The sequence below is a fragment of the Marmota marmota genome, unplaced genomic scaffold (assembly GCF_001458135.2).
Source record: "Marmota marmota marmota unplaced genomic scaffold, marMar, whole genome shotgun sequence".
Taxonomy (NCBI): domain Eukaryota; kingdom Metazoa; phylum Chordata; class Mammalia; order Rodentia; family Sciuridae; genus Marmota; species Marmota marmota.
This window is the reverse complement of record NW_025999999.1, coordinates 6,568,805-6,596,215: the sequence shown is the minus strand read 5'-3', so window position 1 is coordinate 6,596,215 and position 27,411 is coordinate 6,568,805. Positions and strand designations below refer to the sequence as shown.

The 27,411-nt window shown below is 47.0% G+C and overlaps 1 protein-coding gene across 11 annotated transcripts; it reads right to left on the bottom strand.

Annotated features, from left to right (window-relative positions):
- Positions 1–673: 673 nt before the first annotated feature.
- Positions 674–27,346, bottom strand: Sfxn3 (sideroflexin 3). Of its 11 annotated transcripts, none has more exons than XM_015494674.2 (12): positions 27,214–27,346; positions 26,280–26,446; positions 24,956–25,119; positions 23,831–24,001; positions 23,397–23,495; positions 22,954–23,029; positions 22,696–22,781; positions 21,732–21,859; positions 21,493–21,542; positions 20,203–20,252; positions 19,535–19,582; positions 17,745–19,226 (listed from the first exon to the last, which is right to left on the bottom strand). In XM_015494674.2, exons 3-12 carry the CDS (start codon positions 25,114–25,116, stop codon positions 19,130–19,132), a joined length of 966 nt encoding a protein of 321 aa, XP_015350160.1. In that variant the 5' UTR covers positions 25,117–25,119; positions 26,280–26,446; positions 27,214–27,346; the 3' UTR covers positions 17,745–19,129. The 11 variants fall into 11 exon arrangements, 9 of the variants coding, with proteins under 9 accessions (XP_048663139.1, XP_048663138.1, XP_048663135.1 ...); XM_015494675.2 differs by lacking the exon at positions 27,214–27,346 and adding an exon at positions 26,535–26,689; XR_007349121.1 differs by lacking the exon at positions 27,214–27,346 and adding an exon at positions 20,566–20,905 and having other exon boundaries at positions 19,208–19,226; positions 26,280–26,594.
- Positions 27,347–27,411: the final 65 nt, after the last annotated feature.

The window sequence follows — 27,411 nt, the reverse complement described above, 5'->3', positions numbered from 1 at the left end:
GTCTCAAACTCTTTTAGAGGGACGAAAAGCGAACTTCTCGCGAGGTTTAGGAACTGTCGCGAGAATCAGGTCGGTAAATTTAGCAATTCCAAACAGGAAAAGCCCGCGGGTTTTAAACTGAAAGAGAATGGACGGCGCCATCTATCACTGATAATTGTAGGTTATTCCTTGTCCTTGGCCTGGAGGGCAATTGAAGTATTGATATAGGGGCAGAAGCGAACAGCGAACTGCAAAGAATCGCTAGAAAAAGCGACCGAAGGGGTCCTGCGTAGCCGACGGTAGCCGCATAAGGGGAGGTCCCGAATGACAAAACACCTTAGGGGCGGAGATAGTTGCCCCGGATACAGAGCAGAAGCACTCTAGGATCTCTGAGTGAATTGCTATAGGCTTGGGGCTAATGTCAAAACAACAAATTTCATGGATCCAAAAACTCTTATCCCATTTTATCGTAGCAGTGTTTGCTCCAGTTTAAATCTCTAGTAATAGGGATCGTGCCTAACACACCACTGCATCATGAGAAACTAGCAGCACGATAAATTTTCAGCAGATATTTGTGGATTAAGTGTGAAAGACTTCCTGAATGTTAAAATCAAGTTTAACCTGGATTTTCTGAGTCGCTGATGAAAGTCTAGATCGACAGGGAACGAGCGCCCTCTGGTGGGATTTAAGCTTATGACAAGAATATGAAGGTTCATAAGGCAGGCAACAAAGATGTTGACTGTATATATAGTGGAGCCGCTTTAACTTTTAAAGAGTCACTCCTGTAATTTTAGCCACTCAGAAGGCTGAGGCAGGATAATCGCAAATTCGAGGCCAGCCTCGGCAACTTTGCGAGACCCGGTCTCAAAGTAAGTAAAAATTGCTGGTGCATTTAATTCACTGGTAGAGCACCCTAGGTCAATCCCCAGAAATGAAACAGAGTAAAAATATTTTAGAAGGAAGTTGTTCGAATGGGTTACCAGATCTTCAGCATTTGGTATTTTATCCATTAAGGCTCCAAAACATTCAGTAACATCTGCTCCAAAACAATAACACCTTTGTACATCGTAAATAGTAAAAGATTTTTCATATTCATACTTTGGAACTGTTGACGGTCCGGGTTCTTGCTGTTGGGCCAAAAGAAAAGAATTCTCTACACGAGATGAGTACTGCAATGAGAGAAGCCAGGTGGCAGCATCTTTTGCGTTTACATGAGGGAGGCTAGATTCAGATGAACAAAGTGAAGTTAAAATTTGTTGAGTAGATGCTCTTGCTTCATCTCCCCACTTTCCTGCAGATGCTTGTGCTAAAAAAGGAATGAGGCATAGATTGTAGTTTGCTTTCCATTTGAATCATAGCTAGGAATCAGATTATCATATTTTCACTTTCAATGACTGACCCATGAAATAAGTATAATAAAAAGGGCTATAGATAATTGAACAATATAAGATGAAACAACAATAAGAGTCAGTCTATAACTTGGTAAGAAATGGAGGACCCACACATTCTAACCTTTACTTTATGAACTCTTTTTTGACATAGTTGGTAAAGTAGTGGAGTTGCAACTGAGGAAGAAGTGAAATGAATGGTCCTTAGATATAGATACAGAGGAACTGTGCTTCCCATGAATATTTGAATCAGATAAATAAAAAAGGACTCAACATAGACAATTAAGATGAAATATTTTGTAGCTACCTACTATGACAAATAGGTGAACTCAGAGTGAGAAATATGTATCGGAAAACAAGATTAAGAGAATCATATGGATCTGTTACATGTCACAGTTACATATAACTGTGAAATATATGTAGTGTATATCATCAATAAACACTAAATTTGGGAATGAGGCTGCAAAATAGTTGAGTGTAGGGCTCACTACCATTTATTTTGTAAAATTTTTCATAATAAAAAAGCAGAGGCTACATTTTTAGGTAAATTAGAATGTTGAGATAAATAGCATAGAAAGTTGGGATAGCAAAATAGGAAGTAAACATTATAATTCAACTAAAAGTAATGTTACAAAATGAAGGCTAGAATGGCCAGGATCTGACTCTGGAATACTTAGGCATTAAGGCAAGTTGAATGAACGTTAAGACATCTAGACAGAAATCAGGCTAATAATTACTTCAGTTTACCTTTCTTCCTGAAAAAAAGGAACTTATACCTCCCCACATCCTATGAGTAGGATCTCATCCATCTTTGAGATGGAGATCATGGCTCCATCCAACCTGATAACCAATTTTTTTAGTTTATTTTTTAGTTTTAGGCAGACACAATATCTTTATTTTATTTTTATGTGGTGCTGAGGATTGAACCCAGTGCCCCATGCACGCTAGGCGAGCACTCTACCACTAAGCCACTACCCCACAACCCCAGCCCCTTGATAACCAATTTTTATAAGGACAAACTTAGAAGGGATGTTTAGAGCATTCTACATTTCTTTTCTTTTTTTGTTTCTTAACTTTTCTCATCAGGAAGTATAACAGACAAGCAGAAAGAAGCACAAAATAGAGACATATATTTAATTAGTACAAAATGAACAATCATGGGATCCTTATTCAAGTTAAGAAATAATAGATTGCTAACACTTCCTGAAGCCTCCACCCTGTCATCTCCATCATTATCTCTCCTTTTCTCCCTAGAAAACAGATAGCCTCCTTCCTTCCTTCCCTCCTTGCTTCCTTCTTTCCTTCATCTATCTGTCTGTTTGTCTATCTATTTATCTATGTATCTATCATCTTGTATCTCTCTCAATACCAGGGAGTGAATCCAGGGGCATTCTACCACTGTACAACATCCCCAACGCTTTTTATTTGTGTGTGTGTATGTATGTGTGTGTGTGTGTGTGTGTGTATAATATATATATATTTGCAGCAAGTCTCAATAAGTTGCCCATGCTGGCCTTGAATTTGACTTCTTCCTGACTCAGCCTCCTGAGTAGCTGGGATTGCAGGTGTGCATCATCATGCCCAGCTAGACAATCATTTCAAATTCTATAATTTTACCTCGTTTTAACATATAAATTGGGACATGCCTAGGAGTAAAAACTACTGCTTTGTGTGATATGCGTACTTTCAACACTAATAGATATTACCAAACCCTTTTTCCAAAGTCACTGTATCCATTTACAGTCACCAGCAGTCAATGAGAGTTCCCCAAAGTGCCCGATCACTGTCAACATTTGGTATTGCCAGTGTTCTTAATTTTAGGCATAAAATGGGTAGTTCTTAGAGGGAAGTGGATATGGGGGTAGGATTGAATTGAAATTATTACTATACACACACATATATACATATCAGACATATATATACACATATTGGACATATGATTAGCAACCAGTATAACTCTATATCATGTACAACCAGAAGAATGAGAAGTTATACCCCATCTATATATGATGTGTCAAAATTCATTCTACTGTCATGTATAACTAGAACAAATAAAGATGGCTGGTTCTGAAAGGATTTCCTCCCTTGGATTAAAAAAAGAATTAATCATGAAATAATTTTAGTTTAACTTGTATAGAAGTTGCAAAAATAAGAGAAAGTTCCCATATACCCTTTATCCTGCCTAGCCAATAATAACATTTTGTATAACCGTAGCATAATTATCAAAACCAGGGAGTTGACATTACTAAAATACTATTAACTTAACTATGGACCTTATTAAGATTTCACCAGGTCACTTTTGGTTTTGCTTTCCTCTGGTACTGGGAATTAAATCCAAGGCCTTACACATGCTAGGTAAGCACTCTACCACTGAGCTCTATCTCTAGTCCTTTTTAATTTTATTTTTCAGACAGGGTCTTGCTAAGTTGTCCAGGCTGGACTCAAACTTGTGATCCTCTTGCCACAGTTCCCAGAGTAGCTGGGGTTACCAGCCTGTGCCACTAGGCCTGGCTAGATTTCACCAGTTTTTACATTACATTTACATTACATTTTTACATAGACAGTGTATGTCTATGTAGTTCAGTTTTATGACAGGTATAACTATGGATTGAATAAATGATCATTTTTGGTGTGACAGACTAAAGCTGATGTCAAGAGAAAGGCTAGTAGAATCAGCAATACTAAATATAATGTCATTTAATATATGGTTCCTTTTAAGATTATTATTATCAAAGGTCAATGATGGGAAAGGCTGCAAGTTGTTGTAGCTAAACACACACATTTGCATACTATGAACTTACCTGTTGGGGAAACTGGGCAAGGGTATAATTCCAATTCTAGCACTATTAGTCAAAGTCAAAGTCTTTTTTTTTTTTTTGTACCTAGATCCCAGGAGTGCACTAACACTGAACTATATCTCCAGTCCTTTTTAATTTTATTCTTGAGTCAGGGTCTCACTGACTTGCCCCTACTGGCCTTGAACTTGTGATCCTTCCCACTTAGGCTGCCTAGCCAATTGTTGGGATTCCAGGCATGCACCACCACATCCACTTTTCACTGTGGCATACTCAGAAAAAAAGATTTTGTCTCACCTTACATTCACTTTTTACTTAAAGACCGTTTTCTTTTGGTGAGGCCAATTAGATAACTTTCTGTTGACACCTCTACAGGATCTCATATTCCTTCCACTAAATTCCCAGATTTTTATTTCCTGCCCAGATCTTTCCCCCAAACATCACTCTAATATATCCAAACTAATTAATCCACTTCTGATATTTTCTTCTCCATCCAGGAAAGAAGACCATAAAAGGCTGCAGCCTGCATCATACTTTTGGCTCTAGAAAAAGCATCAATATATGAAATCTCAGAGAAATCTTCTGATGACTCTGCTTAGGTGAGACATTCAGTAGAAATTAATTATTTGGCCAAGGAGTAGTCACCTTGGACCACGACACCTACTTATCATCAGCTCACACAGAAGTATGCTTACAGACAGTTCCCATGCAATCACAGTCTCATGGATCTCTGCCTGAGGGAGATCTCTGGCCCCTAGAGTAAGCTCTTGGCTGACATGCAGAGCAGACTAGAAATGCCACTAACTCAGGAGCAAGTCTCATCCAATGAGGCCAAAGTGCTTCAGGGTTGGCATCAAGAAAAGATAAGAAGGGGCTATGGTTGTGGCTCAGTGGTAGAGCACTTGCCTAGCAAGTGTGAAGCACTGGGTGTTCAATCCACTGTACCATGTAAAAATGAATAAATAAAATAAAGGAGGCTGGGGTTGTGACTCAGTGGTAGAGTGCTCGCCTAGCATATGCGAGGCCCTAGGTTCGATCCTCAGCACCATATAAATTAATAGAGTAAAGCTATTATGTCCAACTACAACTAAAAAAATAAATATTAAAAAAACCCATGGGCTGGGGTTGTGGCTCAGTGGCAGAGCGCTTGCCTAGCATGTGTGAGGCTCTGGGTTCGATTCTCAGCACCACATAAAAATAAATAAATAAATTAAATAAAGGTCCATCAACATCCAAAACATTTTAAAAAAATAAAAATAAAAATAAAAAACCAAAGGTATAAAATATGTTGCATCTGTTTTTTAAAAAAAGATAAGAAAACTTAGTGAGAACCCCATCTCTAAATAAAATACAAAATAGGGCTGGGGATGTGGCTCAGTGGAGTGCCCCTGAGTTCAATTCCCAGTACCCCCACACACACAAAAAGAAAAGAGGGCTGGGGTTGTGGCCCAGCGGTAAAGCACTCACCTAGCACATGCGAGGCCCTGGGTTCAATCCTCAGCACCACATAAAAATAAATAAATAAAACAAAGGTATTATGTCCAACTACAACTAAAAATAAATAAATAAATAATAAATAATAAAAAGAAAAGATAAGAAGGGCTGGAGATGTAGTTCAGCATTAGAGGGGCTTGCCTAGCATGTAGGAGGTCCTGGGTTCCATTATCATTACCAAAAAGAAAAAGATAGATAGACAGAAAAGGGAGATGAACTGGGAGAAGGAGGTTAAGGCAAGTCAGTTCCCTGGGAGGTCAGGATGTTTGAGGGGTCTTATGAAGAACCTCCAGCTAGTGCAGATATCAGAGCTAACATCTAAGCTCTAGTGCTGTCGGATTATTTTGAAAACAAACACAAATGGGAATTGGTTCCATCCAACAATAACCAAAGGTAAGTATTGGGTGTTGTTTTGGATAGGTGTGATCTTCTGTAAACTGCCACAGTCTGTACCTGGTCTGTTTCCATCATTTAAAATTCTTACCTGCCCCTGTAGTCTTAGAATTCATATTCCTGAATAGTTCTTCAGCTCTAATACACAATAATAATAAGAGTTACCATTTATCAAATGGCCATGCTGTGCCAGGCACCATAGCAAGCAATTTACATATGTTAGCTTGTTTCAGACTTACAAAACAAGGTAGAGTGTTAACCTTATTAAGTGAGGTTCAGATCTCTAGACAAGTTTGTCCATTGTCACACTCAAGGCTTATCAATGGAGCTAAGATTTGAACCTGGAGCTGCCTAGGTTCAAGACATAATTCTAACCATGACACTATCCTGACAGTAGTATCATATCTTTGTCAGCCTAACTTCATTGCAGTTGGAGCCAAAACTGCAGAAAATTTTTTATAAATTTACTCCACATTCAGTAGCCAAGCTGTAGAGGTGCAGGGCAGTGTCAGTATGTGCCTATATGGCAGAGGATTAGGAGGTGGGAAGCTTGTGTGCAACATCCTAGGTCACAGCATTTAGGAACATCTGAGGCCAAAGTGCTACAGGTTTGGCATCAGCAGAAAACAAGAAACTAGGTATGGGGGCACTCACTTGTATTCCAAGCCACTGAAGCCACTGAGGAGACTGAGGCAAAAGGATCACAAGTTCAAGGCCAGCCTGGGAAGTTTAGCAAGAAGACCCTGTCTCAAAAATTAAAAAAAAGTCTGGGGATGTTGCTCAGTGGTAAAATGTCCCTGAGTTCAATCCCAGCACCAAAAAAGGTGGGGGTGGGGGATGATGTAGCTCAGGGGTAAAGCGCTTGCCTAGAATGTAGGTTCTATCCCCAGGAGGTGTGGGGGGGGGAGGAGATAAGAGAAATGAAGTGAGGGGTCAATTCCCTGGAAGTCTAGAATGTTTGAAAGGCCTTGGAGAGAGCCTCCAGCAGCTCCTTGCGCTGAGCCGGGCAGGTGGGAAGTGAGAGAAGTTGTACCTAAAGTCTGAGCTACTGAGGTTGACAGAAGCCTTCCTGATTGTGGTGGTTGGAGTGCCTGTGGCAGGGCGGGTGGTGTTAATGGAAATCAGGTGGCCCTCTCTGGGTGGAGGGGGCAGTAGGAGTCTGCATCAAGGAGCCTACCCCTTTTCATTCTTACTCACCTCCCTTCCTTGCTTGAGTGATCCTGGTGACCTGCCAGGTTTCTTGCAAGGGAAAATATAGTCTTTGGGCCTTCCTTAGACGCAGAAACACAGAACCTAAGGCCTTACCTAAGCCCCGGGGCTACCGTCCTGTAAATTTCTTTGAAGTGGGAAGGGAAAAGAGGAAAAGGCTTGTCTAGCGGTGCGTGGCTCCGAGGCCAAAAGTGGGATCCTTGGCCGGGATCCCACATCAAAAGACCTGGAGCGCCCTCCGGTGGAGGCCAAGAGCTCCGTAGGCCGGTGGCGGAGAGGGCAGGGAGACCCGCGGAAGAAGTGCCAGCCACCCTGGCGAGCTCCGTGCGCCCCCTTCCCACCTGCGCGAGGGCACCCCGCCCGGGGGAGGAAAGGCAGGAGTCCGGGGCGGGTCGGATTCCCAGCCAGCTCCCTCCTCACAGGAGGCGGCCCATTATCCGGCGTCGTTAAAGAGCAATTAGATGGAAATTAAGCCGAGAACAAGTATTGATTATCTCATTAAGGCCGGGGGAGCCCGCTCTGTCGGGGAGAGTTTACCGCCGCTCACCCCATTATCTGCAAGGTGAAAGCCTGCGGTCATCAAAATCTAGTGATGTATCGATCTTGCTCCCCATACCCAAAGCCATTCTTGCTCCACCTCCCTAGAGTGAGTGGCTTCTAGAGAGGTGACACTAGGGGTGTGAAGAGGTAAAGAAGGGTCCTTGTCCCTACTCTGTCTTAGCACTTTCTCTTGAGTTCCCTTACTCTCTTCAGCTTCTGGTATTTTCCACTAGTGCTACCGGGGTGGAGGGAGACTGGAGACAGTTCACATAACTCCAGGGTTGGACAGAGGGACTCCCCTAGTTTTACATCCAAAGTAAAGAAACCACAGTTGAGCTTGATATCTATCTATCTATCTATCTATCTATCTATCTATCTATCTATCTAACAGGCTTTCCCTATATTGCCCAGGCTAGCCTCCAACCTGGGCTCAACCAATCTTCCTGCTTCAGCTTCCCAGTAGTTGGGACTATAGGGCAACCACCGCAAGGCCAAAGTTAATGGAAAGTATTTTCTCCTATACACGGGGTATAGGACATCTCTGGGCCCCAAACACCTAACCCAAGAGGGAGGGGGAAAGACTTAGTTCTGATCACCATCATCACCATAGAAAGGGAGATACCTGGAGCCACCCTGCAGGCTCCCCAAGGCTGACATTCAGAATTCACAAAGGGCTTTCTCTGGGTCCCAGATGGTGTGACCTTTGTAGACAGATTACAGTATGTCAGAAAGGAAAGTTGTTTTCATCCTGGCTTTGCTTCTAGATGTCTGTTAAACTCAGGCAAGTCTCTTGGTGTCTCCAGGCCACAAAATCCTCAGAAGAATAGGATTGGAAGAGCCAGAAGGATCCTGAGCCCTCAGATGCCATAATCTGTCAAAGTGCCTAGGTAGTTTCCTAATGGCAGGCATTTGGGGAAGCATCTATGTGTGTGCCCGAGTCTGCCCTCCAGGACACTGTGGTCTCCAGGGGGAGAAGACATGGCACTGATAATCACAGAAATAATTATTAAGTTACAATTGTAATATGAGTAGAAGAGTGCAGGTGCTCCTAGAGTGTTGGGGCAGGGGACTTGCACAGGAAGCAGATGTTACAATAAGCACACAGGGAGCAAGCCTGTTGCCCACTCATTCATTCAGCACACAATTACTAAATGCGCACCAGAGGCGTGGTGAGCAAAACCATGGTCCTCCCCCGCCCCAAAACTCCCAGCTTAGTCGGGGAGACAGACATTAATCATATAATCGCACAAATAAAGGTAAATGGCATATGGGTACATATACTAAAACCTATGCCAAGGTGTAATGAGTGGTGATAAAAGAAACTGACTTCGAGGGTGGTGCGAGGATGTCAAGAAAACATTGGTCAGCTCATGATCTAAGTTCGGAAATCCCTATATCAAGTCCGTAGGAAAGCTGGAAGAGAGAGTGTCCACTGGAGAGCGTGCGCCTTCTTCCCTCACACGCCAAGAACCTGCCTTGCTTTGGAGCACGCCTAGGTTGAAGACTCAGCAGGCAATCCTGACACTAGTGACCCCATTGTTGGGTTCACTTGGGAGTCTTAGAAGAGCAGGAGGAGTGGAGCGGGAGGAGGTGGGGGCGGGCGAAAAGGAGGCGGAGTGGAAGGATAGAGGAGGCAGGTGGTGCTCTTGGACCCGCGCGGGTTGGCCTGCGCTGAGCTAGCAGCGCCGCCCCAGAATCTGGGCTCGTCTCCCTGCCCCGGAGCCGGGCAACTATTAATCTTGGTTGACGGTTTCTCACATCCTAATTGGGAAGTGGGGGGAGCGGCCCAGTCCGCCCTAAAGGTAGAAGCGGCTAATGGGCCTCTTCATCACCGCCAGGAGCCGGTCCCCTGCGGAGCGCCAGGGCGCTGCAGCAGGTGAGACGAGGAGCTGGCGGAGGCCCTTAATGAAGCTGTACGAGGTGGGGCGGACGTAGAGGATCTCGCGGGGAGGGAGGCGGTTCCAGGTGAAAGGATGGTTCGTCCACCCCCGCGCAGACAGCACAACTGATACTCAGTTGGCCTCAATTTACCTGAGGAGGCCTTCTGGGTCGCAGTGCTGGTGGCGGGGAAAGAATGTTGAGTAGACCGTGCAGATACGGATTTTTTCAGAGGTGACAGGGATCAGTTGGGATTTGGAGAAGGATCTGAGATCCGGGTCGCCCTACAATAGCAAGGACCGGGCACTAAGTGGGCGCACCGAAACTCCGCAGAACCAGCAGGTCCCTGACTCCCTGGCTCATCTATTAAAGATGCCGAGGTGCCGAAACTGCGGCGCCAAAACCATGAAGATAAATTTTTAATCCTGAGCAAAAAGATACCAGGAGATGGGGGATGCAGAAGAAAAATGACCTTCAAGGCTTGACCCAACATGTGTTGGGGAGCGATGTTACAAGCAAGTGTGAATTCCTGGGCCTTCAGATCCCAGTGATTCAGAGGGTCCAGTCTTTTCAGAGCCGCATCCCTAACCCCTCCATGGCTCAGTTTCCCTTCAGAGACAGGTTTGTGAGTTCCCCGGCCCTCCAATTCCCAATCTAGTATCTCTTTTATCATATGCCAGCGAGACTCATTGCAGTCAACACCCCCTCCCCCATCCTGACCCAAACTGCCCTGGAGTTGGGGACTGGGCCCACCCAGCTGAAGGCAGCCGCCCCTCGGCCCTCCCCTGGGACTCGCCTAGTGCTGGAGCCCAGGCTTCTCTGCAGGCTTTGCTGTCTCTGGCTCGCTGTCAGCCTCTCTCTCGCCCCATCCCGCATCCCGCCGCATCAGAAATATATTGTGTTCTCACCTAATCCTGTTCAATTACAGCATAATAAAACACATAATAAAAACCTAATTCATTTTTCTTCTGCGCCCCCCATCTCCCGGAATCTTCTTACTTGGGATTAAAAATTTGTCTTCATGTTTGTGGCACCGCAGTCCGGCGCCTCGCATCTTTAATGTATGAGCCAGGGAGTTAGGGACCCGCGGGTTCTGCGGTTTTCGTGGCCAACGGCGCCTGCTAGTCACTTGAGGATACCAATGAGGATGGAGGGAAGGCTGTGGCCTTGCGAGAGGCCCCAATGGCACACACCTTCTCCCTTCTCCTGATGGGGGCGTTCAAAGGTCCCAGATTTCCAATGACTGGGAGAATAGCATCTCTTCCGTTCCACAGATCCCGTGTGGCCTCCACGAGGCGAAGCTCGGAATCGCTCTGTGGATCAGGTTGGCCAAGGAAACTAGGTCTACCTGGTGCAACCCAGAGGGAGACGCAGATTAGGGGCCTCCTTTGCTTCTGACCGCCTGAGCTGGCCTGGCCAGTGAAGCTCTGATTTCTAAATCTCCATCACCATTCCAAACACCATGCAAGTCTCTGGGGGCTCCCTAATACCTTCTGTTCACATTGTGAGCAACTCTGGATCACTGAAATAAGGTTAGAACTTCCCAAAAGGAATTAGGAATCCAGTAAAAGGCTGGGGGTGTACAGTGCTTGCCTAGCACGCAGTGAGGCCCCGAGTTCATCCCCAGCACTACAAAATGAAAAGAAGAATCCAGTAAAAGAAAATCTCCTACCGAGGCACAGTATTCGGTGAGTTTACAGAGCTGAGACCTAAATACAACCCCAATTATATTATTTCATTCTTTCATTTCTTCCTTCATTCATTTACAACAGAAGTTCCCAAATTTTCTACATTCATGGAACACTTAGTTTCTTGGTATTTTTTTCCCCCTCCACAGCATCCTAGGTCAAAAGAAATATTTAACTGGGTGTGGTAGCACATCTATATTTCCAGCTACTGAAGAGACTGAGACAGGAGGACTGCTTGAACCCTGGAAAACAGCAAGTGAGATGCCATCTCAAAAAGGAAAAAAAAAGGGATTCCACCTCTTGGGTCCCCTTCTTCCTCCGGGAGAAGTCTTTTCTGCTGTCCTTTAATAAACTTCTAATTTCTACTCTGAAAAAAAAAAAAAAGGAAAAAAAAGGGGGGGATGGGGTTGTGGCTCAGCATTAGAGCACTCACCTAGCAAGAGTGAAGTGAGGCCCCAATGATCACAGTGTGGTGCCAGCCCCAAGAAGCTGCAGAATAGAGGGTGAATCAGCCCCACAGGGAGTTGCCAAAGGAAATTTGCCAAAGGAAAAAGGATTGGCACATGCAGGGAAACAGATAAACTGGTTGGGAGAGAGTGGCTCTTGTTACATGTACTATACACTTCATACTATCTTCTGGAGAGACATAAGAGGGAGGGTCATCCTCCTCTTGGCTGTCATATCTTGAGACAAGTTTTACATTGCTCAGGGGACTTTTCAAGCCAAGATCCCCATAAGATTCTTATATACCTCTGGGAGGAGGGTCATGCTCCCCTACCCTCCAGGCTGAAAACCACTAAAGGTCTAAGCCATTGTTTCTCTTGTGGATATGTCATGTTTTTTAGGTTTGTTGAAATGCCTTAGTGATCTTAACCTAGGATAAACATAGGAGTGGGGTTTAGGGTACTTTGGGATTCCACATTCATTTATTCAACAAATATTGAGTATTTACTGTAGATCAGGCACTATTGTAGATGCTGGGACATATAAAAGTGAAGATATAAGCTGTTGTTTCATGTGGGTTTTAAGTTTTTTTATATATAAATTTATTTATTAGTTTTTTTCGGTGGACACAACATCTTTATTTTTTATTTTTATGTGGTGCTGAGGATTGAACCCAGTGCCCCGCACATGCCAGGCGAGTGCACTACCGCTTGAGCCACATCCCCAGCCCTGTGGGTTTTAAGTTTGCAAGATGAAAAAATTCTGGAATCTCAGGACAAGGTGAACATATGCTTAACACTACTGAACTGTACACTTAAAGTGATTAAGATGGATGTGTGTGTGTGTGTGTGTGTGTATATATATATATATATATATATATATATATATATATATTTGGGGGGGTAACAGGGATTGACCCAGGGGCACTCAACTACTGAGCTACATCCCCAGCTCCACCCTGCCCATTTTTTTTTAAATATTGAGACAGGGTCTTGTTAAGTTGCTTAGGGCCTCATTAAGTAGCTGAGGCTGACTTTGAACTTGCTATCCTTCTGTCTCAGCCTCCTGAGCCACTGGGTTTACAGGCGTGTGCCACCACACCTGGCCAAGATGGTAATTCTTAGGTTTATATGTTTGAATCAGAGTTAAAAAAAAAAAAAAGTGAGGTCTGAGGCTACAACTCAATAGTAGCATGCTTGCCTGGCATGAGTGAGGCCCCAAGTTCAATTCCTAGAACCACAAAAAACAAAAACAAGACATGGGGACTTCTCTGGGGGAGGGGATTTTCATTTAAGCTGGAGAGAAACATCTGTATAGGATCAATAATAACATATATTGTAGTAAATGCCAATTAAGGTGATAACCAGCTCATAAGTGTTGCCCTTCTTTAGGAACAGTTCCAACCTCAGAGGTGAACCTGAAGGAATGATGGCCAATGTCCTTTCAACTTGACCCTGATCTCTGGCCACCACCAAGAGGTAGACAACTGATCTAAATTGTACTGATTTTTGGAACTAGATAGGAGCTGGTGGAAGCTGTCACCTGAATGGCAGTGCCCATAAACTCCAGCTGCTGAGGTAGCAGAGCTACCTGGCTTCCTGATCTTTCCAAGGCTTATTAGCACCATCTCTGCTTATGAGAGTTATAACCAATCCCTTTCAATATATCCCCCTATTTACTGATGCTAGCCACAATCATTCTCTATTGCTTTCAACAAAATAACTTTAAACTCAAATCTGTTGAGGCACGAAAATTGCAAGTTCCAGGACAGTCTCAGCAACTTAGCCAGACCCCCGTCTCAAAAAAAAAAAAAAGAATAAAAAGGGCTGGAGATGAAGCTCAATGGTAAAGCAGCACCTGGGTTCAATTCCCAGTACAAAACAAAACAGGGCTGAGGGTGTAGCTCAGTGGCAGAGTGCTTGCTTAGTATGCCCCAGGCCCTGGGTTCAACTCCCAGCATCACAAAACAAACACCAGGACTACTCCTTCTGGGGAAAAAAAAAAAAACAACTGTCAATTGCCAATTGAGTGAAGATTTGCTGGTGACTGGCGGGGTGGGGGGTTCAGTAGAAGGAAAATAACATAGGTGGTTAATTTATAGATCAACATAGTAAACTTCTGTTCCACAGGCAAGCACTTTACTCTGAAGGAGCTTCCTCGTGCCTGTTAGGTATGGGGGTTATTTTTCTACTGGACGTGTTGGGTGTGGGTAGGGTTGTGTGTGTAGCCCAAGCTAGGTAGGGTTCCTCCTATGTTGCCCAGTAGTTTTAACAGTTGCAAAATCTAGCTAGTCTGAGAAGATTGGAAGACAAGCTAGAAGCACCCAAGCCTGGAGCCGGTTCTGCCACTGTCCTCTGCAGTCTGGGTGGGTACTGGAGCTCAGAGGACCCCCAAAGAGGAAAATGATGTGAATAAAGGAAAAAGAGAAGGGGGCACTCCAGGAACAGAATGATCCGGCCAGGCCAAGATTTCTCCATAATTTATAGCAAAAGGTCGTCCCCACATCAGGCCCAGAGATCATGGCAACGTGCATATTAACGAACAAGAACTGGAAGAAGCGCCCCAATACTCGCCAGGCACCGGCTGCGTCTCTACGGTTGAGAAGGCAGCTACTCTGTTCACCCAGCGACCCATTTCACAGTGCAGGCACAGAGCCACGGTGAACAGGATTCAGTAGACGTTTCCCGACTGCTGGGAGCAAAGGTGAAGAGAAGGAGGAGCGAGAGGCTGACGCGGGAGTTAAGAGCCAATAGCCTGGAACGCGGCGGGAGTGGGTGGGAATCCGGGTTTGGGCAGGAGAGGCCTCGCGTGACTCCTCGAAAAACCCGCGGGTGTCACGGCAGGAAGTCAAAGGGCGAGCGCTGGGAAGATGGTGGGTTTTGAAACGGAAAAGGAAAGAGAAGAATTCGGCGGATTTAACTGTCCAGGACTGAGGTCAGCGGGGAACCAGACCCGAGTCGCAAGTTTCAGGCTCAGACTCGGGATTGTGAGCTGGACTCGCCTCTAGTGGGGATAAAGCCGTTGCGCAGGAAACGAAAAGGAAGCGGAACTGAGCCTAGCTTTGAGTGACAGCCACAGCTGGAGGCGGGCCCTTGTCCGGACGTATCTACGTCCAGGAGGCGTGACTTATCCGAGACTGAATTGCCCTGGGGGCAGGGCTCCAAACTGGCCGACTTAATTGGCGGGGAAAGGGGCTTTGTTCCAAACTTAGGGCACCGGACTAAGCTAAAGTCTGACTAGCACAACCCCACAGGACCGAGCTGAAGCTGGCCTTAACCACCTGTCCTTAGGATGCCGGCCTGTCTCATTAGTCCCAGTGATCAGGGAAAGAGTAAGGATGTGCTCACTTGACCTCTCCCTATGGCCAGGCTGGGCCAAGGCTCCAGGACTCAAGCTATTATTTTCCCTTAGATCATGGGTAGGGAGGGTTGTGGTCTTTCTGGACTTAATAATAGGCAGGGTAGAGGCTTTGAAACAGAGGCTAGACTAAGGGAGGAAAACTGGAGAGGGAAGGCCAAGGACACCTGTATGGTTTCCCAGAGAAGATTCTCAAAGTCTGATCACTGAAAGAGCGGAGGCCCAACTAAGACTGGAACAAAGTAACTTTCCAATGAAAAATTGCTGTCTCTGTTCAAATGCTGACTTCTGAGGGAAATTCCAAGTATATAGAAGCAATTTGGAGAGTATACCTGGCTAGGATTTGTCCCTTGAGAGCCTGTGAAGTGCCCTGTCGCTAACTTTTGTTGTATTTGAGAAACTGGTGTGGAACTGGGAAGGATAGACGACAGGAAAGCACTCCTTCCTAACCAATCCACTGGTGCCCTGTTAATTTTCTCTCTGATGCAGTTTAGCATTATCTTTACAGCACAGATAATTCTGTTATAAAACATTCTTACCAGATTTGTAAGAGATTCCTGCACTTCACTCCTCAAATGGGTTTATCCTACATAGATTCTTCAGTAAAAGTCCAAGACTTTTCAAGGGAATTCCCTAAGGCCAAAGCTTAATTATACAAAGAGCCTTCCAGAGTTGACCCAGGGATCCAGCAGGCTTGGTGGGACGTGCTGGTCTGATTGGCAGAATGGGATGGAATTGAAACTGCTCTTCTGTTATCCCATATTCAATCAAGAAAGGGAATTTTTGCTTACATGCAGACTGTAATACCCTCAAGTTTGGACCTGGTGTGGTGGTGCATACTGTGATCCCAGCTACTGAGGAGGCTGAGGCAGGAGAATCACAAGTTAAAGATCAGCCTGAGCAACTTAGCAAGGCCCTGTCTCAAAATTTAAAGATTAAAAAATGGCTCAGTGGTAGATTGCTTGCCCAGGTTGCACAAGGTTCTGGTTTCAGTCCCCAGAAACACCTAAGGGGAAGAAAAAAAAAAAAAAAGACTCTTAAAATTTGGAAACTCCTTAGTGATGTTAGTGAAAGTTTGTTTGTTTTAGAGGAGGAAAAGTTTTATTTTGGATTTAAGGCTCATAGTTTAGAAGTCTAAGTTCATAGACAGCTGACTTCATTGCTCTGGGTCCAAGAATGAGGCAGAACAAAATGGCAGAAGGGTGTGGTGGAGGAAAGCCAGTCAGGACATGATCATCAGGAAGCAGAGCTAGTGAAAAGTTTGTGTACACTTATGGACCTGTCAGTTTTGCTGGTCTGTAAAAAGACAGGAAGGAGGTGCCCTGGAATGTCAAAAGGACCAGAAAAGTAACCTGAAGTTTGGCTGGCAAGTGAGAAATACAGGACAGTGTCTTCAGAGTCACAGACCTCAGCGTGAATAGCAGTTTGCTATGGGCAACTTTCTTAATATCTCTAAACCTGTGTTTTTGCTAAGAATGGGCATAACAAACCAGGTTTGGTGGGTGGCATATACCTGTAATCCCAGCTACTCAGGAAGCTGAGGCAGGAGGATTGCAAGTTTCCAACCAGCCTCTACAATGTAGCAAGACATTATCTTAAAATAAAAAGGGCTGGAGATGTAGCTCATTGGTAGAGAACCCTGTGTTCCATCCCCAGTACTGCAAGAAAATAAAAGAAAGAATGGGCATAACATGTCCACTTGGCAGGGATGGTTGTAAAGATCAAGAATCCTTAAAAGTACTTGGCATCATTGATCCTGGGACCTCACAGAAGGACTCAGGGAACAGGAGCTAGTATCAACCCCACCTCCAAGAAAATACCCCAGGATGAGTAAGTGACCCCAGGCCAAGGTTCACTTCCAGCTGCTCTAGGACCAGTCAGTCCTAAAAATATTCCCCTACCACCTGAGATGAAAAGGGAAGGTGAGAGTTATCTCCCTGCAGGGAATGGGGAGTAGATTTTATTATAGACTCACTTATATTTATTCCCAAAAGTTAAGAGTTGGGAGAAGAGTGGCAACTATAAGCTGTTGAATGTTAGCCCTTAATGGCTATACATAATGTGAACTTTCAGCATCATTTTTCCAGGAGAGAGAGAGAGATAGATATTACATGAGTAGGGAGGGTGTGAAGGGTCCCCAGGGTAGTAGAAAGGGGTAACTGTCCTTCCAGGCCTATTTCCATGGTGAATTGATGGGGTATTGGTTCCCTAATAGCTTTTCTCTGATGGAGCTAGACAGACCTTGGCCTTCTCTCCAGAGGCCTCCTTAGGGACCACAGGTCGCCATTCCATACAGATGCTTGAAGGAAACCAAGAAGCCCAGAGTCTGAATTGATATGTAGGTCTGTGATCAGCACTGCTGGTGAAGAGGAAAATGAAGGCAAGACTCCACCTTCAGAGGGAAAATAAAGGTGCTATTGAAAGGATTGATTTTTTTCAAAGCTCAGAGTGCCCTCTACTGGGAGATGAGGCTCCCTTCAGACAGGTAGGGACCCAGACTTTGGGGAGAGAAGGGGAGGCTGCAGGCAGGCAATTCTTCCTGGACACTCAGGACGTGTAATCAAGTGAAAATCAAGAAGTAGACATATTTGCAGTTTATTGACTAACCATGGTATCATAGCTGTTATCACCGGATACAATGGATTAGAGGGAGAGGGAAAGTGATCTCAGAAAATCCCATTGGACCCTTTTATCCACCTCACCCACTCTTCAGCCAGAGGTCACAGGAATTGGAGTCCTGGCTTAACTCTACTCTCTGGATTCACTGCTACCCATTTCATCCCCAAACCCATCTTCCATTTGGTCCAGACATTGAACCTGGGCCCTTCTTCTTCTTGGAGGTGAGGGTGGAAGGAGGAGAAGGACCAAGCCTCAAGAAAGAGAAGAAAGGGCTGAGGGTGTAGCTCAGTAATAGAGCATTTGCTTAGCATGTGTGAGGCCCTGGGCTTGAACCCCAGCACCACAAAAGAAAAGAAGGAAGTAGCTAATGTGGGGGTTGTGAATGTCTTACAGGTCAATGGATCACAATATTCCCTGTCTTTAAATATAAGCTTTGGGTCTGTGGAGTTGAAGCACCATTCCCATACATGTCCCTTTGTGAGCAAGTATGACAGTGACTCTTAAAGGAGAAGAATGCTCACTCTGCCCATGTGGTTTTCTGGTTGGGGGACGATTGGGATTGTTAGATATGTGTTTTGAGATTATGATGTTAGAGAAGACCAACAAATCCTCAAATTGTGCCTAAAGATACCTACATAGGAGAGAAAAGGGCAATATAGGACACTGACACTCCTTTGTTCTGGTAGAGAAAAGGAGAAGAAATGGAGCTATTCCAAGAGGTTGGGTATAGTACCAAGGGACACATAAGCCCCTGACTCCTGGCTTCAGACATGGCTTCCTTTGCTGGTGCAGATCTTAAGCTAGCTATAGCAGTTGGGTGCCAGAAATCTGAAGTATTCATCCCAGTTGGCCTGCTAGTGTCCCTCAGTTTCTGTCCTGAGATCCCCAGGGCTCCTCCTGTGTCCAGAAAGGGTGAGGTCCTGTCAGAAATGACTTGACCCACGGAACAATTTAGGGAAGGAAGAAAGTCTCACCTGTAACCTGGCTTGCTGGTAGGTAGACAAGAGGCTGAGGAGGGAAGCCAGATATCAGAATATCCCAAGGCAGCATGTCTGCTCTTAGCTTCCAGGACCAAATGTATCAACATATATATGTATCATGTATGTATGTGCAGACACACAAGCACAGAAGGGAGGGGTAATGTGACCCTGCTCTTTGAAATCAGAGGAAAGAAAAGACTTTTTGAGGGCACTTCCCCCAGCTTAATGGATTGTTGCTCTCAGTGACTGCTCCCCTATCACACCCCCTGCCCAGTACCAGGCTGATGGGCAGTGGCATAGAAGGGAAGGGAGGCGCTAAAACAGCAGCTCAGGGAAGTGAGGTAGGGGACAAAGGCTGACCCTCCTTAAAGCCCCTTGTTGTAGTAAACCACCTCGGTGCCTGGGTTTTGCTCCTGGATCTGAGCTCTCAGCTCCGGCTCCAGCCTGTTCACTTGTATAGAGCTGCAACAGAACAGCACAGGACCCAGACCCTCAGGCCCAGGATCACCATCCCTCCTCCCACCATCCCATCCTCCTCCCTCCTCTTTTGCTTCCAGAAGAGCTGGCTCACTGTCATTACCCCACCCCCCAAATCAATTGAGTGTTTGCCAGGCCTCCCTAGAACACACCACGGAGCCCCAGGTGTGTTCCAGGGAGGCCCAGGCGGTGCTGTGAACTCGACCTTCAAGGACAGGGGCCATCCCCTAACACACACAGAGATATTGGGACCTGTTCAGAGTTCCCAGCCAAGGCCAGTGGGCACCACTTACCTTCTTTGGGGGAACAGGGCACAGCACAGGGGAGTGGCAAATATCAGGCTAGGAGAGAAGAGTGGTGAAAAGGTTTGTGAAACTTTGGTCTCATAGTGCTCCCTTCCTGCACCCTACCCCATGGAGATACTATACCCCTAGAGGTGGAGATTGATTTTTTTTTCCATATTGGGGATCAAATCCAGGGTCTTATGCTTGCTAAGCTGGCCCTCAACCACTGAACTACACCTCCAGCCCACCGAGTAGATACTGATTAAAGGCCAAAGAATCTTTTAGAAACATTAAACCCAGCCCTGACATTAGGTTCTGGCTGGGTAAAGAGACTCCTAAGCACTGATTCAAAGCCCTGAGGCTGAAAAGTGGCAGAATCAGAAATTAAATGGTCATTCTCATCTCTTAGAACCAATTCTCATGGAATCCCTCCTGGATGGTACCAGAGAGTATATTTCCATGGTTTTCCCCTGGTGGATAAAGATGAACCCTTCAACTGAACTCAACCTTCAAGGACAGGGGCCATCCCGTAACACACACAGTATGCCTCGCAGGTGTCCAGGACCGACACCAGAATGGATGATGTATGTAAATGTCTTAAAGGCAATAAATACCTACCCACATCCACAAGGGAAAGGCACTCCCATGTGCCCCCAGCTAACTCCTTGCACACTTACCAGAAACCCACCAGTCCCACCTGCAGGGGTGCCCCCAGCCAGGGGTGGTGCTGTGGGAGACAAACAATGGAATGGCTTGTATCCCTTACTCCCTAACCCCCATCCCATTTTACCCCCCAAGGCTTATCTCATCAGCTCTGCCTTTGAACCTGTGGACACATGCCCTTTTTCTTTCTTCCAAGCCCATGACAGGATTGGGGCCTCCAGCTGGCAACCTTTCCAGCCAGTCCCGTTTCCTGCCATCCCCTTACACATTCTCATCTCTTAGAACCAATTCTCATGGAATCCCTCAACCACTTGATCTTCAGAACAGGTTCCACCCCCTAACACACAGTATACCCTATGTGTGCCCAAGATACATACCAGCTGAACGTCTGAGTGATGCCTTTACTTCATACATTTGTTCTTTCCTCCCTTCCTCCAGAAGCTGCTTTCAGAAAGCCTCCTCTGAACTTCCACTCACTTCCTCTGATCCCAGTGGTATGAATCTCTCCCTTCCCCCAAACATCTGCTCGGCACACACTCCTTCACTCACTTCAGCCACAGAGCCCACCATTCTGTTCCTCAAATGTGCAATCATGTTCCTGCTTCAGAGCCTTTGCTCTGGCTCTTTTCTCTACATGAAACACCCTTCTCTGAGTTCTTTGCGTGGTTGTCTCCTTCTCATTCTTTGGGTCTGTAGAGACCCCTTCTCTGACATTTCCTACAAAGCACATATCAGAATTTATAATAATATAGTTATTGGTTGCTTCTTTGTTTATTGGTTTCTGCACTAGACTATAAACTTCATGAGGACAGGGATTATGACCATCTTGTTCCATGCCAGCTTCATAGCTCTAAATGTACTCAATGAATATATGTGAATAAACAATTCAAGGAAGGAGGCATATTTTATATTCCTGTGCCTTGCTTCCCTGTCGTGTGTGTGTGTGGGGGGGGGTGAGAGAGAGAGAGAGAGAGAGAGTGTGTTGGTGACATAGTCGGTAACAACACGACTCTGTCAAGCATGATTGAGTCATGTCACACATAGTCCATCCAGGTCTGTAACAGGGATGCCTCTAGAATGACACCAGTTTCCCTCAGTAGAGAAACTATTTCCTTCCTTCCCCAGTCTCCTTCTGCTTCCTCAATTTTCCTTCACTACAGCCCAGTTCATTCTTGCTGAATGGATGAAGGTTCAGAGCCAGGAGAAATGGTGGCAAATCTTAGTCTCAGGCCACCCTGGAGAGAGGGGACTGGTCACTTCTCCCAGAACCACCACTTCTAGAATGGGAGGAGTAAGCCACCTACCTTCAGGAAGTCTTTCTTCTCCAGAGAGTTCATAATCACTGGGGGAATGGCTGAGGGGAAGCAGGGTAGGGAGAGAGGGAGTTAGTGAGTGAAAGTTGGGAACCCTAAGGAAGGAGACCCCATTCACAGCTCCTCACTCTCCCCAGAGTCTTACTGCCCCTGAGTTCCAAAAGCCCCCTGAGAACCTCAGCCCCTGCCTTCTATCAGAGCTTCCCATGCCCCACCCAGCCCTATCTCACCCATGGCAGGAATCGCCATGCAGATTCTTGATACCACCACCTGGAAAATGCCCTGCTTGGCTGCAGTCACTGAGTGGCCAAGCCTCTGACCTGCCTCATCAGTCACAGGAATGCCCACCTGCAGCTCCCTAGGAAGAGAAGTGGCTTCAGTCAGATTCAGGGCCCAAGTCCCACCTGAATGAGAAGCTACTCCCTAGCGTCCCTCACATATTCTAGTCTTAAAGGCTTTCCCTGCTGGGTACAATATTATATGCCTATAATCCCAGCAACTTGGCAAGCTGAGGCAGGAGGATCATGAGTTTGAAGCCAGCCTATGCAACTTAGAAAGACACTGTCTCAGAGAAAGAGAAAAAGGCTGGTTCTCCTACCCAAGGATCCCAGGGTATAGGGATTCAGCTCGGCATGAATGTAGCCATTTTGAATCATAACCACCATGATTACCACTGAGTAACCCTGATTGATTTTTCCCACAGTTTCTCAGAATACTATAAACAAACAAAACCATAGAGTACTATGTGGAGGTTTACTATCTGGACCCTGTTGCTGTCAGTGCCAGAACCCTGTTGATGTCCTTGATGATGGCTTAAGATAAATCAGGTATATTTTGGCTTGAATTAAATCACTTTCATCCTATTATATTATGCCTCCTCCTGATCCAAATCATGGGAAACCCTAATCTTGCTGCTGCCTGGGGACAGTGCTTCTGTCAGTAAGTCCCCAATAAATTGCACTCTGTGTAATCCTGGATCTGCCTGCCTCCTTCCTCAGTCCACAGCAGTTTAGGACCAGTTCTCCTACACTGGGACTGGGTTGTTCTGGAACACAGGGTCAGTCTGAGGTAGGGCCCAGCAGCTCATGTCCAATGAAGGAGAGAGGATTGTCCCCATGCTGGGCTGGTCTGCACACTGGGTGGTACATCACAAGCACACTGGGCATGCACATGACAGGAGTTAGGTCTACTCACCTTTGCCTCATCAAGGGGATGTTGATACAGTTGGCAGCAGCCACAGCTGCAAAGGGCACAAATCTGCCAACCAAGGGAGGTAGGTGCTGGGGGAGGAAAGGCGTCTTTTAGTGGCCCATGGAATGGGAAGGGACTCTTGGGGGAGAGATGGGAGCCTGACGATCAGGAATGGATCTATAGGTAATGGGATCTAATGGTAATGGGGAAGAAGAAGGAGGGTAAAGGATGAATGGAGGGTCAATGGAGGGAGAGCCTTACCTTGGTGAGGGATTTGAGTCCCAGAGCTGTGGCCACAGCCCCAGTGGTGGCACTCACATAGGCTGTTCCCAGCTGCCTGTGGATTAAAGAACCAGTTGACAAGGGACAGAGGAAGAGTCCAGCATGTGGCTCTTACCTTTAGGAAGATGCCAAATCCTCAGTGCGTGAGGCTAGGAGGGTAGTCTCATTGCAGAGAAAGCCCTCCCCCCAGCTCCAGTGTAAACTTGCCTGGAAACCCTACTCCCTCCCTTCAAATGGGAGTAGGTCCCCAAAAACATACACAAGAGGGCCTCACCCTCAGGCAGGGAGAGTGAGGAAAGGCTAGGCTGGGAGGAGAGCTGAGCCACTGCCTGCAGGGCCCACAGGGATCAGGAATGACAAGGAAAGCACAGAGTGTGGGCTGGGAAAAGGCACCACAGTTTTTCCCAGGGACCGGCACTCACTGCACAGTGATGGGAGCATCGCCGCTGCGGTTGGAATAGTTAACAACAGCATTGAAGGACTGGTTCACCCACTGCCAGAACACCACAGTTGGGGTCTTCCTGAGGGAACAAAATCAGTTTTATTTCTCCCTCTACAGTGTCTCTCATCTTTGGACCCCTATAGTGAAATCCCAACGGTTACTCCCAAGCCCTCAGGAGAATCCAGTTGATGACCCTAGAACCTGCTCTGATAACCCTTATATGCCCCCCTCATACAAGTAGACCCACTGACTCTGGGGTGGGGGACCCCCAAGGCTGCGTTCTTAGGAATGGGAGGGATTCTGATACAAGCTCCTGCCCACCCACTATTCTCTACCCAAATTGGCCCAAAGAGGAGACACCTAGCTATACTCTAGCTTGGATCACTCAGGAAGGGGACATGGGATAAGACCTGCCTGTAGAACGTAAGCATGCAGCCAGTGATCATCATGTTCATGGGCACCTGGGCTGACATGCGGCCAATCAGGACCACCTTCTCCCCTGTGTCTGGATGGAAGGCAGAGTCGTACACATACTTGGCCCTCCACAGCTGGTCCTCGGTGAGCCCTGGGGTCACTACCCCAGCCCTGCAGAAGTTGACAAGGAACCAAATTGTTCTAAGAGGACAATCTGCCCTCTAAAGTTCTGTTTACCCTGCTCAGAAAACTCTGGGCAGAGGACTAGGAACTTTGGCCCCCCATCTCAGGATAAAAGAGTTCCTTGACTCTTTGGGAGAATCAAAGGGTCCCAGAAGTGGGGGTTCCTAGTTCAATTTCCCTTCTAGCCACACATTTTCTGCTAAGTAATAGATAGCGGTGGTGGTAGTGGTGGTGGTGGTGGTGGTGTGTGTGTGTGTGTGTGTGTGTGTGTGTGTAGAGTGCTGGGGATTGAACCCAGGGCTGTGTGCATGCAAGGCAAGCACTCTACCAACTGAGCTATATCCCCAGCCCTGATGGTGGTTTGACAAGTCAAAAATGGCTGGGCCAGGCATAGTGGCACATGCCTATAATTCCAGTGGCTTGGGAAACTGAGACAGGAGGATCATGCGTTCAAAGCCAGCCTCAGCAAAAGCGAGGTGCTGAGCAACTCAGTGAGACCCTGTCTCTAAATAAAATACAAAATAGGATTGGGGATGGGGCTCAGTGATTGAGTGCCCCTGAGTTCAATCCCCAATACCAAAAAAAAAAAAAAAATGGTGGGAAGCATCACAAGAACTTTTGATTCTGAAGACAAAAGGGATGCCCTCCTACCTCCTTGGTAGGAGCAGACCAACAGTAGACCAACAGTGGGAAAAGTTCCTATGGTGGTTTGTGAAACATAGAGCAGCCTTCCACTCATAAATATCAATGTTACTTCCTCAACCCAAATACCCAAAAGTTCTTTAGATTAAAGCTCTGTGCCATGGAGAGGTGCCAGCAAATGGGGTCAGGGAGTGAGGGGGTTGTGGAATGGGACTTGTAAGTTTAGGAAGGCAGGTACAAAATGTACTAGATTAATGACAGTGAATGACACCCTAAGACACAGTGTCAGATGGGGGTCACCTGTAGTTTTGCACAATGTTCCGAGAAGCTTCCAGCTGAGCTCCAGACAACAGCAGATTTCGAGGATCAGTAACAGTGAAGAAGTGCCGGGCTCTGCCTAGGAAAGTGCTCTGGTCCCAGCGAGGTTCCTGGATGTTGATATCTAAGGGCAATTCACCCATTTTCTGCAAGGCAGGGACAAGGGTCAGAGGGCTTCAAGGAGGGAGTCCAACGGCTTCACCTGGGGGAAGCTTTGATGGCCCTGCCCTAGTTTCTAAGCCTATCACCTGTCTCTTCAAGAGTTCAAGGTGACTCCAGATAGGTAAGCAAGGGTAGAGGAGGAGTTGTTTCCTAGGCAATGTCCTAGCCAGGGACCTACAAGCACTGGAAGAGGGGGAGGGGAAGAGAAGAACTAGAAAATAGGTTACCCTAGGTTCTGGCCTGGTGCAGATTTTCATGAGTAAAGATTTACATGTGTGTGGTTGATGCATGAGCAACAACTAATCCTGTGCAGCTACTTATGAGCTCTGCTTGCACAGAAAGGTGTAATATGTGCATGACACAGCCATGCCCATGTCAGCTTCAGGCCCCAGCTGCCCTGATACGTAGATATAAACCCCCTTGCCTATTTGAGAAGATGGCAAAAGACATCCCATGTTCCAGCCCCTGATTGGAGGACAACCAGAGCTCTTTGGGCTTATCCCAGATCTCAAACAGGACATTCTGTAAGCCATATGCATTCATGTGGGCATGCACATGTCCTATGTTCAAACCCATTTTCCCCAAGCCACACTGGGTGACCCAAAGCTCTTCCTGTTCCCTGGCAAGGCAGGACTGCCACAGACACCCATCTGCTTCTCTCTGAACCAACTACCTCCAGAAAGAGCAGGATTCAGTGGAAACCCCGCTACCCAGCAGAGAGGAAAGCCGGGAGCAGCCATCTGGCCGTGCTAGGCAAAATCCTGCAGAATGACTAATCCCCTCCAACCCTACTTCCTCCCTAAGGCAGGCACACCCAACTCTCTCTCACTCTCACATACCCACACACAAAGATATGCACGCCCGACCCAGACATACAAACAGGGTAGACACAATCCACGAACCATAAAGGCCGTTATACACACAGAGAGCTCACATCCATCAGTTGCAGATGCTAAATGACACTCCCACACACACCCCCACCCCCCGCCAGCCTCCCCTTGTGCACCATAGACCTCCACAGAGGCTGAGATACTGAATCCCCAGGATAAAGAGCACGTTTCAAGGCAAGCATCCTTCTCCAACCCCCACCCCCTACCCTCCACTCCCCTAACTCCCATTCCCTGCCTGGACAGGGAGCACTCACGCGTTCCGGGATTGCCTGCCTCTGCAGATCTCAGACCCGCCTTCCTTTCCGCGCGACTGTGGCCCTCCCAGTCATCAAGCCGGACGTCATGCATGACGCTGAGCAGCAGGGAGGGAAGGTGGCTCCCTCTGGCTTGTTCGCTTAGCCAGCCCCAAACCTGGAAGGCCCTGGGGGCGGTAGATATCATTTGGGGATACGCCCCCAGCCCGGGCCGCCAGGACTAGGTCCCGTGAGGCCTCCCAGAACGAGTCTTACCGCAGAGATCTGTTCTGGCCCCACTCCCCATCCCGAGAAAGGAAGGGAGGAGCCGCACCACTGCCCCTTCGCTTCTCTTGCAATGCCCTGGCGGGCCTCCAGAGGCACCCTGTCCCTGCCGCAGGGGTATAGGTGCACTTGGCGCAGGTGCGTGGTGTGAAGGGGCGGTCCTCTGATGCAGAGCCCGCCCGGAGGGACTCAGGTTACTGATTGTTTACTTGAGGGCTGTCTGTGATGGCCTCTGTTTGCTGGGCCCCCTGGGCTCCTACCCAGGTACCCATAAACTCCTCTCTCAGCACCTCAGTATTCAGCATCCCTTCGCAGCAGAGTTCCTATCGTGCCGCCCTCTTAGGCTCTCCCTCTCTGACCCCTTACTCCACTGTTTCCCCAGTATCTTTATACCTCCAACCCTCAGCGATGCACCACTGATCTTAGCTCCAGATGTGAATGGCCAGAAGGCTAACCTCCATCTGCATCTGAGGAAATACATCAGAAGTATTATTCCTTCCCCTAGTGTTCTGGGACAATTGCCCTGCCCTGCGACCTTTCCAGAACAGGGTGGCCTGGCAGACACCTTCTGACATAGAAGGAGGCAGGTGATAAAGGCAGCCTTCATACGCGCGGGCGCGCGCGCGCGCACACACACACACACAGCTTACCCAGTCACCACACAACACACCTGCTAAATGCCCAGGCACCACCCGGCGCTGTAGCTCGTCGCGGGCTCACACCCTGCTCTTTCCTGGTGAATCCCCCCCATGGAGGCCTCAGGAGTGACCACGAATGGGTGGCATTTCCAAGAGCCCGGGATAGCGTGGCCCGGAGAAGACAAGGTTCCAGAGGGATGGGGCGAGCCGAGAGCCAAGCCCTAGGTTCG

Excerpts from the sequence above, each read along its gene's own strand:
- Sfxn3 (XM_015494674.2), bottom strand. The coding sequence starts at position 25,116 with ATGGGTGAATTGCCCTTAGATATCAACATCCAGGAACCTCGCTGGGAC. Across the intron at positions 23,030-23,396 it reads GATGCTCCCATCACTGTGCA|GCAGCTGGGAACAGCCTATG; the intron begins GTGAGTGCCGGT and ends TTTAATCCACAG. Across the intron at positions 20,253-21,492 it reads AGAAGAAAGACTTCCTGAAG|CACCACCCCTGGCTGGGGGC; the intron begins GTAGGTGGCTTA and ends TGTCTCCCACAG.